The sequence below is a fragment of the Gavia stellata genome, chromosome 3 (genome assembly GCF_030936135.1).
Source record: "Gavia stellata isolate bGavSte3 chromosome 3, bGavSte3.hap2, whole genome shotgun sequence".
NCBI lineage: Eukaryota > Metazoa > Chordata > Aves > Gaviiformes > Gaviidae > Gavia > Gavia stellata.
In genome coordinates, this window is record NC_082596.1 from 59016312 (window position 1) to 59033030 (window position 16719).

General features: G+C 41.5%; 1 protein-coding gene across 1 annotated transcript in view; it reads left to right on the forward strand.

The window, feature by feature from the left end:
- The first annotated feature begins 1375 nt into the window (after nt 1–1375).
- The window catches only part of LDLRAD4 (low density lipoprotein receptor class A domain containing 4), a 184302-nt gene continuing 168958 nt past the window's right edge, over nt 1376–16719 (forward strand). Inside the window, exon 1 of the mRNA XM_059836032.1 lies at nt 1376–1489. Coding sequence (XP_059692015.1) covers nt 1450–1489 — 40 coding nt within the window. The 5' untranslated portion in view covers nt 1376–1449. The remainder of the gene's footprint in view (nt 1490–16719) is intronic.

Genomic DNA, 16719 nt, shown 5'->3' on the forward strand with positions numbered 1-16719 from the left:
CAGGTGCTGGGACTGACAGTGACGCTGGCACCCTCTGACACAGGCTGCTTCAGAAGATGGACCTTGGGTCTGATTCAGTACTGCAAGCCCTGGCTCGACTCATTAGCTAAAATCCATTAGTAGATCATAAGATCATCACAGATGTAGTTTCAACCTGCTTGTGCTACTGAACTAGGAGATAGCAAGCCAAGCATTATTATGTGAAGGAACAGGATGGCTTGGGAATGAGTGGGTTCTCCTCCAAGTGCTCTTTTCTTTCTTGTTTTCTAAAATGATCTCCCTAAATGTGTACCTGTCTGCTGTTCACCTTCACCCCATAAAAGTAAATGTATCCTGGTTTTTAAAAGCTGGATGTGGAACAACTGTAGTTTTCACTGAGCTGCAGCTATCCATGCTATGCAGAAGTAGCAGTATCAAGAAAAACTTAACGACCTTTCTCTTGTATAGCCTGTGGGTGTTTTTAACCTTACTGAATGTCTGAAGACACCCAAGTTGCGTCATCTGTGTTACAATTGAGATTTTAAATAGAAATAGACAGCAAGACATACAAAAGTTTTTAACCTCAGAAGACTGTTAGAATGGCATATATAGTGTCCGCGGACAGTGCTCTCGTTTCCTGCTCGAGAAAAGAAGGGAGGCAGCTATATGAAATGTTAATAATCTCACTGTGGTTTTGAATGGACTAGACGTGAGAGCCTTGAGTATTTTTCCTTTTCTCTTTTAACTGCACTTTTGTTATTGTATTGCTGCCCCCATCTCTGCTAAATATGGCTTTTGAAATGTAAATCATATCATGTTCTCAGAGATGCATATGACACCCTCAGCACTGTTCCTCTTTGCACTTCAAAGAGCTGTGTGGTCACACTTTGCATCTCAGCAAAATCGCAATATTTGCCTTCTGAAGATCTCCTTTAATGTGTACAATCAGTCCCTGATAATGTGTTTCGGGTTTTTGTTCCCTGGAGTCTGTTAATTTTAGTGTTGCTACAGGTCATCAGGAAACATAATCTTTTCTTTTTTAATTTCTCAGCGAGCGTGCCTGAGGGGAGAGGAACACAAGAGAGGAGAGACAGTTGAACATCACCATTGGCCGAGACCCAAAAAAATGGTGCTGGATGAACAGAGGATTAGAACTTAATTGTAAAAGGGAAATAAAGTCTTGGAAGGCAATTTGTTTCATTTCCACATTCATCATGGCCCAAATCCTCTGGCTGGCTGGTTGATGGGACTGTCCAACGCTTCCTACTTAAGTTCAGTGCAGACCCCCTCTGCCTACGGATCGAAAGACCTGGGATCAGGTGGGAACTGGATGGTGCCAAATATGGGAATGGAAAGAGAAATGGACTCTGATGAGCTAAGATGGAAGTGACTTGACAGCTCCAAGCTCAGCAGTTGTCTTCAGCAAGGACACATTAAGACGGCAATCTCAAGCTTCGCTGGGAGAGCAGTATGCAGGAAGCTGGTTTTCAGGCCACAAATGCTTTCACAGGTAAGGACTTCTGTTCTCGTTTAGCTCGTAGTTTTGGAGCAGTTTACTGGAGTTTAGAAAATAAATTGAATAGGTCCTGGCTGTCATTAGGACCTTATAGTACCTTCAGTTTAAATAATCTTTTAAAACGGTTCACTTGAGGAACAGTTCAACACTTGTATTAACAGTGAGTAACACAGGTATCCGTATTTCAGGCCCTCTGAAATGGATGGCCTTAAGCCTTAAGGAAGGCGTATCTCAGCTTTCCTCGTTAAAGTATGCATTAACAGCTTAACAATAAGCGGCCTCCTGGGTCAGTATGAAATACAGTCTGTTAAGTTGCTCTTGTGTTCAACACGGGAGTTTGGCAAGGGCAGAGGATGGACATGGTTCATATCAGGAGGCTTCTCAGAAACATGTCAGCATTGAGCTTTATCTCGTCAGCCAGAGCATATCTCTGGGCAGAACTTGCCAGGTACCTTCTCCTTATACTCCCTCCCGCCCGGCACCATGGATGTGCTGCAATGCTTGGACTGGCAAAACCGGAGAGTTTAAATGGTAACTGCTTCACCTGAGTCCAATGTATTTCCCTGTAGATACGGTGGAAATAATGTAATCAGAAAGAGGATGCCAAGGTGGTGTGTCATTCTGAGGAAAGCTCCCTCTAGTGTAAAGTCCGCTGGAGTTCATTCAGTGCTTTCCCTGTTTGGACTGGTTTCTGATCTGAGAAGTGGGAGAAGGAAACAGAGATCAGAAGATCCTGCTGCTTTGTTTCCACATCTGCTGGCCAGCTGAGACCCTGCGAGAAATGGGTAGAAAATCAACTGGGTCTTCTTCTTGCTTTAGTAGGTCTAGATAATGGATTAGTACCACAGTGAAAGTTAGTGATGTGCAAGATGTTTACTTTTCCAATTTAAAATTTTTGCTTTTACAAGAACTTAGTGGATTGTGGGTTGTATATATGGGAAGATAATTTTCTGTCTCAGGCTGCTTTACCCCGGGCTGCTTGCTGTTCTGGGAGCTCTTCCCAGGAAGGAACAGCAAAACTGTTTGTTTCCTTGTGGGCAGGCTCCCACTTTGTCCTTTCCCAAAGCAGATCCACCCTCAGAGGCTGGTCCCACCCTTCTGGCTGTAGTGGGGTGGCAGCTCTGTGTCCGGCTGTCTGCACCAGCACATTGGTTGGAAGGGGTAGCGGAGTTCTGAACTGTCTCCGTTGCCTCACGTTGCTTGGATTTACAGCGCGGTTTCCATGCATGTCAGCAAGATGTGTTTTGAAGGAGAGGAAACAGGAAGCTCTTCTCCACATGTGCTCCAGTGCTGATGGGAGATGTGAAGTCTGGGACCACCATAGGGCCCTCCTGCCTCTGCCTGGCCAGCAGCACGCTCCTACAGCTCCCCACTGCCATGCTTGTCCTATTTGTGCATCTTCCTCCTCGCTGCTCTCTGCCAGCCCTCAGCTCGTTCCTAGGAGTTTTTGCCACTCCTTTGCTCTCCATCAAAATTCCTACTGTGTGGATATCTGTTCTTTTCCTTATCTGCCCTGTCTTCTGTGGCTCTCTCCTTTGCTGACAACCTTACTACATTTAGCAGCCCTGAAATAATATATGATATGATAATGATTATGATTATTATATTATATAATACTATTTTCTTTCCAGCTTTACACTCTTCCGCCACGGCATCTGCTATCCCTTAGCTCCCAGAAGGTAGGGGGTTTTGGCACTGTGATCAGGGTGCCTGGGCAGTGGGGTGTCAGAAAGCTGGTAACCTCGTGACTGCTGCTGGGTGGAAGAGACCTGGCAAACAGCGCTGCATAAAATTCAGGGAGTTGAAACTGGGGTCCCTGGAGGCCCAGGACAACAGTCAGATTGTGGTGACAACCTAGCAGATTCAGACCTATTCTGGAGACTTTAACAGTGGGAAGCTTGCTTGGTCTCTTGTAAGGAATTCTTACATTCTTTTGGAGTTGCCCTCAAGTAAAGATGTTAAACACTTTCAAATCTTGGTAGCTGTACTAAAGAATTACTAAACATTGAGTTAAGTTGCACCATATGTTCAGGAGACTTGTAAAGGAAGCAGGCAGGAGACTTGGAAAGGAAACAGGTTGAAATACCGTTTCTTTATATGAGGAGAAGGCAAGGACTTCTGTTTCTTCCAACTTGTAACAAATTGATATTCATATTTGCTTTTTGGAGATCTTTATTGTTCCTTGTTAGATTTATACAATGCATTCAGCAGTAGACAGTGGCTAGGTAGGTATTACTTAGAGAAATTAATTGGACTGTATTATGCTAATTAAGAGTTGCAATAAAAGTGTAATGGCAGGTGCATATGGTTGCTCCTCTGATCCTTGCTGTACTGCTCCTTTTTTATTTATTGGAATGCCAGTTTAGCTGTAGCAGAACATAGTAGCTGCTAGCGGCAGAGGGGGCATGACCACATGCAGAAAGGAGCTAATTTCTACAGAAAAAGCTTTGATACATGAAACCTGTGCAAGGGTCAACACTGAGTCTAGCCATGCTAAGTGACTGCAGCTATTGCAAACATCGGAGTAATCATTTCAATTTACAACTGAACAGAGCACTGGCACAAGAAGCCTGGGAGGACAATGCCTCTGTGTAGCCACCTTCAGAGTATTTCATAAACCTCCTTTCCACCTTGCTAATCACTGTGACCTGGAAAGGCTTACAGTTAAGGCTAGGAGATATTTTGATCCTGTCTGTGTGCTCGTTTTACTGGCACAGATGCCCTTTTTTGCAGATGGCTCTTGTTCCAAGAGGTGGGCTCATCCAATCACTTCATCATATATTACAAAACAATGGCTTATGGTTAGAGCTTTTTCACTTTACTGGCTAAATAATAATTTCAGTATATCGTGCAAGTATAATAGGTGCAGGATTACCAAATGTAGAAAAGGCAATGGAAGGGAAGTGGTCCTAGGCTTGATTAGGAGAGAGATGGCTGAGCCAATGATGGTAAAAGGCAATTTGCGTGATAGCAATCATGAAAGAGTGAGCTTATCAGTCTTCAGAAGACGAGAAGAGAAAACTTGAGAATAAAAGCAATAGTATGCAAGAAAGTAGCTTGCATTCAGCACATTGAACTGGTAGGTAACATTTCTTGGGAAACAAACCCAAGAAATTCAGGAAGGCTGGCAATTTCTAAAGGAACTAACTTTTTCTTTTCCAGTCACAATAAAGAATACTAAAAGCACAAATAAAGGGTGTCCCAATAAAAAAAGTGTAAGAAGAGACAAAATTGCATGATCTGAAAATTGAGGACTCGTACAGAAAGTGGAAACTAGATACGTTACTAGAGATGAGTGTAAAAGAACGTTAGAAGAATAGCAGTGCCAAATCAGGTAGGCCAAGGCACAAAGCAAAGTACAACTAATAAAGGACACGGAAACAAGGAATCATGCTATGTTCTCAGTAGTAATAAGAGGAAGACTGAGTTTTTGGACTACTAGTTGAGAGGGAATGACAAAACTCATGATCTGGTAGTGCAGAGAGGACCAAGTAGTTCATGACATTTTTTGCATCATTCTTTACCAAAAAGAGTGACCTGTAATCAGGTGGCAAGAAAAGGACTGCTACCCTGAGAAAGGTAAGAATTCCAACCAGAGCAGGAACAGAACTCATTATAAACTAATGAGATAGGATAATAGGTATTTTAGAACAAGCTAGAGCTTACTAAACGATCTCTGCAACGTAGGGTGAAATAGCTGAAGCAATGTCTGAGCAATTACTGGTTACATTGGAGAACATTTGGAGGACAGTCTAGGTTCAAAAAAGCTGTGAAAGAGCAAACACTGCACCTACACATAAACTTTCCTGAGTCCTTCTTTTTCCCCTTTGGAGTAGATAGCTTATCTTAAATTCTTGGGGAAAAAAAGTTTGAATCAAGTAATCAACTGGCTTTTTTTTTAATAAATAGCCTGTAGTTAATAATATGATAAATGAATTTGCATGTTTTTTTCCAGAAGGTACCTTGTCAGTGGAGCCTAATTTCCCTGTAAGTAGAGAAATAGTATATCTTGATTTTTGGAAGGCTTTTCACCCTTTCATAAACAAGGTGGCAATATGGGCTACAAGGTGGGTACACAGTTGGCTGGAAAGCTGTTCTTGGAGTAATTACTAGTGATTCATAGTCAAACTAAAAGGCTATGTCAAGTGGGATTCTGCCCTGGGTTGCCTGAAAATATTCAATATTTTAATTAATGACTTAGATGACAGAATCTGCATGCAAAATTTCCAGATGACACCAACCAGGGAGAGGATGTAAACCCTTTGAGCACAGGATTAGAATTCAAAATTAATGTGGTATATTGGAGAACTGATCTAAAATAAATATGATGCAGTTCATCAAGGACAAGTTCTAAATTGTGGTTGGGCAGGAATAATCAGCTGTGCAAATCAAAATGTAGAATAACTGGTGAGGCAGCAGGTCTGCAGAAAACAGATGGGCAGTTGCAAGAGTTCAGAAAATGGCTATGAATCAACAATACTATGCCATAAATCTTATGCTAGACTATATGGACAGGAGTCTGCATATAAGACATGCAAAATAATTTTTCCACTCTACTAAGCATTTGTATGGCTGGTGTACTACTTCTGCTCTGAGCAGCGCTGTTCGGGCCCGTTGGAAGCATCCAGAGAAGAGCAAAAGGAAAGGTCAGAGGTCTAGACAAGATGGCCCTTGGGAATTGATAAAACAGTCTTTTTCAGGCTAGAGCAGTAATTCTTAAACTTTCTGAAGATGTTTTTCCTAGGTTCCCACGAAGCAGTGGGGATTTGTGCTGAGGCATGTGTCTGATGCACTGAGCTATATGGCAAGATGTGGCCATGATACAGCGGTGTTTTGGTGTGATGGTCAGAAGGACCACCTCGCTTGCACACTTCTTAGCTGCCACAAAGCACTATACCTTCTGCCTTGGCCACTCTCAGTGCTGCGCCAGTGCTAGGGTAACAGCAGTGGGGATCCTGGACAGCAAAGGTCTATTTTTTAGATTAGCTACTTTCTTCACCAGTGTGTGTTTTGAGTGCTGGTTTAGGAGAACAGCGTGATTCTGAAATCAGCTCTCCATGATTGGGGGGAGTGTGTGGCACAGGGGCATCCAGGATGATCAAAGGATAAGGGGAACACTATGGGATGGATTAGGAATCAGTGTATGAAGCCTCTTGACCTTGCAAGGTCAGCTTAGGTCCATCAGGATTTTATTAGCTCCGTCTCAGCACAAGCTCTGTCAGACCTGGGCTGACTCGGAGGCATTCCTGCCCTGTGACCCTCAGCACTGCTAGAGGGATTATTAGCTCTGGCACTATGGAAACCAGAATAAATAGTAAGAGGTTGCTCTGTGCAGTGGGCCCCTGCCCTTCAGTCTAGCACTGACTTTTCCTGTCACCTTCTGATCCCATTCTGTCATAGCTTCGTATCTTCTCCCTCACACCTCTCCCTGTGGAAATGATGGCACCTTCAAATCTTTCCATAATCCCTTGAAACATTATGTCTCAAGGTCATTATCACCGAAGCTTGACCTTGGGCCATATCCAGAAAGGCCAAGTTACTCCCAAGGAGCCACTCCTCAGCTTGGCTGATACCCCCCCAGGCTCTGCTTTAGCAGAGAAACAGAACTCATCTGTTAGGAGATCCTCATGCTCATAGGAATGCAGCTTGGTGGAGCTTCTCAAGTCCCCCCACCTCTGCTCTGTATCCCCCTGGCACTTAGGACTTCTGTTGCATTTCTTGTCCTGTGTTTCATGCTTTCCCAACCTCTCTCCTCCTCTTCCCCCATGAGTGCCCAAATCCCCTCTCTCTGTACTGAGGCTTCTCCATCCCTCCCCATTTGTACGTCTGGTCTCACTTCTCTTCCAGATTTCCTACCCTTGTGGTAATCTTCCTGCTTTTCAATGCTTTCCTTCACCTTCTTTTGTTTCCAGACCTCTCCCACTTCCAGACCTACTCACTACAACTTAATTCTAGGTTGTCTAAAAGCCTCTTCCCCTCTTTTCTAGACTCAACCCTTCTTCTCCTTGTTTGCCCTTCTCTGGGGTGAGTACCTTTCCCCACCTCACATCTTTTCCATAGTGACTTCTGCTGGTTTGTGTGGGACCTTCTTTGGAGGAAGGCCATCTGAGAGCCTGCTGCTCAGTTTGACTTCTCTCCCTGCATCTTGTTTTGCTTAACTGCGGGTATTTCGGGTGGAGATGTCTCTGGCATGGGGGTGGTGGTTCCAGAATAGGGAGGGTCCTTGAGGGGATTACATGGGAGACCAGATAAATTGCTCCAGAAGATTACGTATGACCCAGTTGGCCATTATTTGTTTAGAGAATGGAAGAGTGAGGGAAGATGTCATAACCATTTAAAAGTATATGGAAATTTCCTGTAAAGAGGAAGGTCATAGAAACTGTTTTCCAGTTCTGCTGGGGATAGAGCACGAAGTAACAGACAAGCTTACTGTGGTGGGGAGATTGAGGTTAGACGTTAGGAAAATCTTTCTAATGGTAAGGATAGTTAAGAACTGCAGCCGATTGCCTAGGGAGGTTGCAAAGTCTCTGTCACTGAAGGTTTTTAAGAACAAGTTAGACAAATATCTGTCAGGAATGGTTTATGTATAGTTGGATCTTGCCCTGGAGCCGGGGAACGGACTTTATGAGAGCACTTCCAGTCTTACTTTTCTGTGATTCTATTATTGCTGGTTCCCTGGATAATAAATGTACATTTTTAAAGTTAGTAACCTACCTGCACTACTCTATCTTCTCAGTGTTTAAGTAGATTTTGTTGAGCTCTTGGAATAATTGATAAAGGATAGATTAAGAGTCTTATGTGTTTAAAGTCTTAACTCTCTTTTTGCTGGAGTATTGCTCCATTGCATTCCTTATAGCCTGGCCTCCTTCTTTAAACATCTTATTTTTGGGGGGTGTGACATGTGTTTTTATGGCTGTGCAACTTGTATAGGAATATTTTAATGTTACAGAAATACTGCATCCATTCTTCTGTTTCACAATATGCAAGTATTTTAAAAAAAGCTTTCACCACTCTTAGATAGTAAGATATTTAAAAGGTAATTGTTAAGAATAACCAAAAATAGGGCAAAGCCAAAGCAACCACCCTTTGAGGTTGTTTTCTTTACTATGAATAAAACTGTGTTATTTACTTAGCATCAAATATATAACTGGTGTATCTGCTGTTGAAGGTAGCCTTCTTCCTCAGAATTATAATTGAGGCTCAATGTAAAACAGCAAAACAGGTTTGAAATGTCATCTAATATATGTATTTAATGTAATTAATATTAAAAGCAGTTGAAAACTCATTTATACGTTAACACAGGTCTCCCACATTGCTGCTGTCATTATTTGCATGATTTTCAATTACAGATAAACATTTCATTTAAAAAATAACAACTTTAATATGTAGCAGAACATTCTCATCCCCCTCTGTTTCAGTTTTGTTTTCATTTATCTCTTGAAGCTCGTCTGGCCTCCTACTGTTTTCTTAACAAATGTATTCTTATTTTATGAATTTTCAAGGTTACTATGTCACTCATGGACACCTCTTACTGTCTCTTAGCTCTTGGGAGAAATAGATTGCTTTTTGCAGTGCCCCTTACTCAGCACACAGCAACAGATCACATTCCATTGTATTGCCTTAGATATTTTATTTAGTGTGTGCAGTTTTTGGATTACAGATAGTATTTGCAGCAAAAATACATGGAAGAAGATACAACCTCAGTCTCGAAGAGTTTGCTGTCTAATTATGTTACACTCTGTAAGTAGCATTTGGTGAAACTGTTTTAAGTCTAGTAATGCATAGCTTGGAAGTCTCCTCTTCAGGGTTAAATGCTTTAATAGAATTAGAGGAGAGTGAGAAACTGTGAAAATCAATTCATGAGCAGAGGTGCCATGTGAGAGCGATAGCTTTTGATCACAGCCTAGTTTTTCCGTTGTCCTTAAGATCAGTGATTAGAACAGCAATGCTTTCTGCTTTAGGTCGCTCTTCAAATCTGGGAGGTCAGCTTTTTAAGTTTTGATCCCAGACTTTGTGTAGGTGAAACATTGTGTTTTCTTCTTTCTTTCTTTTCACCTCAAGAAAACATAGTTCTCTTCAAACATCCGGTTGAAGGACTGTTTAATCTGTAACTGGACAGGTACTGCCTTTGCTAATTGAACTGTGGTAGTCCTTATGCAAATAGAGGGGCATTTCACACAGGCCAGGGATTTCATATTTTAAATGCTTCTCCTTTCAAATTTTTATTTAACTGAGGAAGAAGACCTCCTTGCCTGGTTTTTTGATTTGATGAAGTGCTATATACTGGCCTGCTTGCTAAGGGGGAGAATTTGGGTGGCAGTCACTTCTAGGAGCAGGCTTCGGTGTGTGAAGCCACCTGGATCTCAGTGAATGTGGAGGCAGAGAAAGGCAGAAAAGAAGCCAAGAGGACTCCAGAGGAAATGCAGTGGTGTAGTGTCCTGTGAAACACCTTGAGAGACACTGGGCTTTGAAAAGGATCCTCCACAGACCTGGCATTCAGTCCCCTGATATTGCAGGCTACTGCATCACAAAACGCCATTCATATCAAGCTCCATCCTAAAATTATTACTCCAATCTGGAAGGATTTTCCTTTGATTTTTAATTTTAAATTCAATTTTCATTAATTTGCATTGAGTTAATTTAAATGTCATTTAAAGGTCCTTTAATTTTCAGTCTAGGTATAGTCTTGGCTATATGTGCACGGTCCACTTGTTCTTATATACTATATACTATAGCCAGTATGGCTATATACTGGCCAATGCTATTATTAAAATTATTTTACGAAGTAGTGTATTGCTGGAAGTGGCAAACTTCTCCTTCCCAAAGTCATGGGAAAGAATGCTTCAGCATGTTTAGGGAGGATGTTGAGCCTGGATCCTCACCTCTGATAACCATTTTTGGTAGATGATAGTCAGCTGTAGCATTACCATTTGCAAAGCTGATGGTTCTTTGGAAACGCCCAACTGCCATTTCTCATTTCTTGACAGTACATGTCACGGTGCCTTCCTGCATGGTACAACTTAATCAGCCAAATGGCTAATTCCAGACTGAATATGACAATAAATTTAGCTGTAAACATGCTACATTTCAGTGTTTAATCATAATAAAAAGGCAGACTTTTTGAATGGACAAAATGCATGCTTAGTCCCTCAACTAAACCCCGGAAAACAGAAAGGGGTGAAAATTGATCGCTAAATGGGCAGTGTTTGTTTTCTGTTAATTCTTTCTAATTAATTAGGTAGGGTTTTTGTTGAGAAGAGAAGAGAAGGGATACGACATTCAGGCTATGCCTGTGGCTGGCCGAGGGTATTTTCGCTGCTGAAAAAGCCTTTTGTGTGCTGAAGGTAACGCTCCGGCTGGTGGTGCTCCAGGCAGAAAACAAGCCTTCGGCTGCGGCTCTTGAAGGTAGCCAGAAATCCCGCGCAGGAACACGCACTTCTTTCTAACAAACCGATCAGATGCGTGTCATCGGGCACGCCATAACCCGCCTGGGAGGAGGAGGAAGAGGAGGAGGGCAGCGGTCTCCCGGCAGCGGTCCCCCGGCAGCGGCCGGGCGCTGTCCTGCAGGGGGAGCCGGGCCGGGCCGGGCCGGGCGGGGCCGGGAGCCGGGAGCCGTGCTGCCGCCTCGCCTCGGGGCGCCGGCGTGAGGCAAGCCGGAGATGCGTTTCGTTACACGCTTAAAAGCGCTAAAAGAGGAAGCAGAAAACCCAAATCAACGCAAAGCTGCCGAAGCACTTGACTGCGCCCTTTTGGAAGCTGAGGAGGTAGAGTGGCCGAGTGGAAACATGAGCGATACTAGCCGAAACCTAATTTTATTCATGTAAAAATGATGCAGGATGTTCCCACGCACTCAGCTGCAGGCCAGTGGTGTTTTGAGTGAATAGCGTGAGGTGAAGTTTTGGTCTAATGTTTTGCTGCTTGGTTTTTCTGTAATGTCAAGCAGGCCGTTTGCCTTGATAGTCTATCAGTTTTCTTTTAACATAAAAGAAATAGTATGAATTAATGTTACGCTTCTTTGTTGTATGCTGTAGCAATGCCTTTACAAATCAGAACTCGCAGTTTGGGTAAACAGAAGTGAAAATATTTGATGTTGCAGTGTAAACGTGGGGAAAAAGCCTGAAAGTTATTGAGGAGAAGGTATACCACGTGTACAGAGTTAAATGTTAGATTTACTTCTCTGGTATTTACACCCTTTTACTTTTTAGGGAAAGAGGCCAGGATGCATGGGAATTAACTTACTTGTCAGGCCTTTTTTTGTTGCTGTTTGGTTTGGTTTTTGTTTAGAGCAAAGCTTCTTAGGGGTGGACACGGTCTTTCCTCTGAGCCTTTCTACAAATGTGCACGTTCTGGTGGCTGTATCTGCTACATCTCCCATCCTGGGGCTTGGCTTTCCTCACAGAAGCGCTTCATTATGGAGCAACGTGGATCCACCCAAGCACGCACTCTATGCTGCGCCTCTCCCAGGTTTTCTCCCCGGGGACTTCTCACACCTTGCTCCAAACCCTTTCTAGGGGGATACTCCCACCCTCTTTGATTTCTACTCAGTCCTCAGCAACAGCGAATAAGCAAAATGTTCGGTTTCTAGTAGGATCATTACTTGCTAATAGGGTGTAGCCTTCAAGCCCTGCCAACCTCTTACAAACACCCAAAGATACTCTTTTCCCCGGAAGAGAATATGACACAATACTCTGATACATCTGTAATAACACCACTGCTTTCTGAGCTCGATCTTTTCCAAAGCTGTGCTCGTGTGGGGCTGGGAAACTGCTGATTTCTGAACCAGGGGGACTTTGGGCAGGTGGGCTTTGACAGTATCTGGAGCCCAGAAACTTGGGGTTTGATATCAACACAAAATTCCTCTGTATCATATTCGAGTCCTTTCCTGTAGTCACCCCAGTATAATTTGGCTGTAAAACTTACCGAGTAGTTTCAGCAGTTGAATCCCTAAGCTTTCTTTGAAAACCATCAAGATGTGTTTCCCAGGGGTTCAAGCGGGTGTATCTGTGTGCGGGTGGCAAGTGGGGCCACTCTCCAAGCTCTTCACAACCGTGAGTCCATTTCCACGCTCTCTAGTGCCAGGATTAACAATCTGTTAGCAGCAAAGAACAGATTGAGCAGTATGTCTTTCATACATTGTGGGTTTTGATTTTATTTCTTAAAATTTTCTGTTCTATTGTGGGCTCTTTGTGTCCTTAGCTTTCTTGCCTTTTCAGTAGAAAGTCACTCCCCTCTGATTTAAGGGCAAGAATACAGGAAGCTTTGTTGGAGGCGTGAGGAGTTAATGATGAGGATTCTTCATGATGAAAACACCCAAAAAGAATCCTGCTCTACAGCCAGCATCTAAGCAGCATCTTCAATCCATGCCTCTGAGGATAAGCTCGTTTCTGTTGTTAGTGGGTAAAACAGCTTCATTCAGTGCCGTTTGATTGCTGACAAAGCTGCGTGCCTGTGTGTTGTAGGTATACATATGCTGAGGTGGTGGGAGGAGGACCCAGGACAAGGTGCTGGCTTCAGAAAAGCCTGGAAGCCTTGCTTGGATATGAATTGTTCAAGAATTGTCTGTTTATCCTGGAGGCTTAGACTATACAAATCAGTAATTTATACTGGCTGAAGATGTGCTCACAGCCTGGCTGTGTACTCAGTTGGTCCTTGATTTAAACAAAAAAATTGAAGTTTGTGCATGAGTCTCCATTTTTCCCCTTTCTGAGCTTTATTATACTTGATTTGTTTATCTCAAAAGAAATACTTCAAGATAATACCTGCTCCCAGGTGCTTAGAGCAAGAATTTGAAGAGACACATGATCTGCCACAACAATGCAAGACTAAGTTCAGAAAAAACTTCACTGTTCTTAACTCAGGATGTAGGTGGTGAACTAAAGACACTTTTTTTTTTATCTGCAGAGATCATAACTTTTGTGCCCAAACCAGTGCTGTTTATGGAAATTGTTGGAGAGTTTCTGTGTAATAAAAGGAATAGGGGTAAGCTCTACCAATAAAGGCAACAAGTATGATTCTTGAAGATGTTTTTATTCAGTGCCTTCCCTAGTGTATGCATGGAAAAAGTGACATAGCATTGACTTAGTGGCTTTTGTACAATCTCTCAAGTATGTTACTGTTTTAAAACCGTATTATTCTACTTACTGATATAAACAAGTTAATGTTCTCTCAGGCATGAGACTCCTGCTCGTAGTGATCAGTGTTGTACCAAAGAACCTTCAACTGAGGTGAGGACCCTGCTGTGCCAAAACAGTGAAGGTCAGCCCCTTTTAAAATCTCAACATCTAAAAAAGGCTAGATAGAAGCAGAAAAAAAAGGTACTGCTGTCCTCCATTTACAGATACGCAACTAAGGCACAGATGAAATATTTACATGGACTGAGCTAGAAAGCTTGGCAGACCTGAGAACTAAAGCTGCAGCCTCTGAATCTGAACCCAGTATGAAGGGTGAGATTATAACCACAAGTACTAACATATTTATTTTTATCTCCAAGTCAGCAGTATGCCTACTGCACTGTTTTCTCATATTTCCTCTGTTATACCTTTATTCTTTTTACTTGCTGCCATGAAGAGAAGAACATAAGTCAGTAGGATTTCTTGTGGAAACTGGAGGCTTGCTTTAGGCCAGCATTGCTGGAAAGAATTTCTCTGAAGAGGAATTACAGCTGCCCATAAAATATGTGACACAAACAACCCTTTTCATCTGCAAGTATTAATTGTGCATTGGGAAGAAGGGGGTGCTGGGATACAAGACCGCTTGAAGGATATGGGATATTACTTAAGAGCTTAAAAAAAAAATATCTGTCATTGAATTGCCAACTAGAGAGGAGGATTACTGAAATTTATGGGAACAAAATTTAATGAGATGAATACAAGTAAAGCTGTCGATGTTAGTTTCACTTCTTTTTCAAGGATCTTTAAACACAAAATATTATGTTCATTAATGTAATATAATGCAGGCAAGCTCATTGTTTTGTTGCTTTATACACATATGGATCAGACTTATATGGTGTCTTAAAACGTGTTTTGAAGAGCGTCAAAAAAGTCTGTTCTTTATGTAACTTGCTTCCTTTGAAGGAAAAAAACCAAGTTTTGTGGAAAGATCATATTTCATACTACAACTAGTTCTCTGTTTGGAAAGCAAACAAACAAGATACCAAAACCCACAAGTATTCAGGCATATGAGCCCTTCACCTCCAGGAAATCTTTAAATAAGCATTCAAGATTCTTCAGTTTGCTAAGGGCCATCTTCTGCTGCATAAGCAAAACAGCATTAAAGCCAGACAGCCAGTGGGGAGAAGATTCTCATGCAAGTGAAATTGGCTGTTGCTTTATTAGCATTTTGCTTTCAATCCTATTGTGATTGTAAATGAAATCCCCCAGTTGTCCCCATTCGTGGCACAGTTGTCCCCATTCGTGGCACTGTGGTTCAGCTCACAGGACAGCTTTGTTGCCACCAGAGTAGCCAGTACTTGCTAACAGAAGGCTACAGAAGGTTAAGTTGCTTTTTTCCAGCTGTTTGGTACCTGTGACCTAACAAAGAGGCAATGGGATGCTGGATATGTTAATGAGAGAAGTGAGACCTGAGGACACTATCTAGAATTAAGGTGGACTTGCAAAATTTCTCTTAACAGTGATTTCCATCATTACAACCACACTGAAGTTCTGCCAGCACTGGGTTAGAAAAACCTTTAAATGCTTGTACAGGGAACAAACTCTGGAAATCTAATCCTTAAACTGACAGTCTTGAAAGAGTTTCAACTGAGAAAGAGCTATACTCATTTTTGAGAAGCGTATTGTAAGTCTAGTGTGCTGACTCTTAGTTTTTCTGTTCTTAAATATAGGGCCACTGTCTAAAAGTTAGATCAATGTGAAACTGTGTAGACATTACATGATGCCAAGAAATGAGTTCTCAGATACTTATAAATAAGCTCTTGGTGCACTCCCATTTTCCTTCCTCTTGTTTTTGCTATTATCCCATGCATTGCCCCCAGGCTCTCTGTACTTTTTTATAGAGATGCTAGTAGTAATTATCTTTTTCTGAATTTTATTCTTGAAGAAAACAGATCAATTATACAGTGTAACGCTGGTTAGGTTACAGCTAATAGCCATAGCTTTTAACCTCACATGCTTTTTTTGCCTCTGTGATAATAATGAATCTTTAAATTGAGTGGATCAGTAATCCTTGAGATATAAAAGTAGAAATCATTTAACAAAGGCATTCCAAAACGATAACCTTTAAAATTCTTTTATTGATTAACATTATGTAATATTGTCAATATCTTATGACGTTATGAGGTTTAAAAAGTGCAACTTAAACTGTGAGAATAATGTGTAGAATATTTGTGTACCCTGCTGCAGCAGGCATGCTTTTATTGTACTTGAATCTTTCAAGATTATTCTTTGAAAATTAGAAATTAAATAAAGAACAAGGTAGTCTTTGTAAAAATCATACAAGAGATCCCATTTTAATAACACTTGAACAGTTGTTAAAAACACTTAGTTTTGCTAAATGCATCTACCAGAAGAGACAAAATTTAATAACATGTCCAGATCATTTAGAAAGGAGTATTTCAAGTCTCATAATGTTAAAAAGAATCAGATATGCCTTTAATACAAGGGGAAGATACATTACTGCTCTGGTCCACTATGAAAAGAAATGTATGGATTTTCTCAACACTGTGCAGATGTTCTAATGTAGTGAGGCTATTCTTACCTGCTGCTGTTATCTTTGTTGATTACAAATGACTAAATCGTTTCGTGTGAAGTGAGACAATAGTCCTTTCCTATCTCCATTACTTTCAGTTTGTTCTGCAGCTTTGTTGAAAGTAATACTGTTTGGTTTTTTTCTTCTGTCAAGTCTTCTGTCTTCTGTCTACAGAAGTAGACTCCACAAGAAGTTATAAGGGTTATAACATCTGTCATTAGATTTCTATATTCTGAACAGGTAATAATTGGTTAAGTTTAGCTGTCAAGAGTTTGTATATTAGGAAGAATTAAGGAGAACTGAAACTGCATCCTTAAAATAACAAATAGTTTTGTATTAGAATAAGATATTAAAAAAGAATAAAAATTGAAGGAACAAAGGCTAAAATAAAGCTGACAGGAAAAGCTATGATGATTATCAGACTGAAGACATGACATAGCTTTGTTTTTCTGTCCTCAGTACTAATAACACTTAGTTGCTTTTTCTCAGAGTAATTTCCTTGGGAAAAAAGATGACTCCTG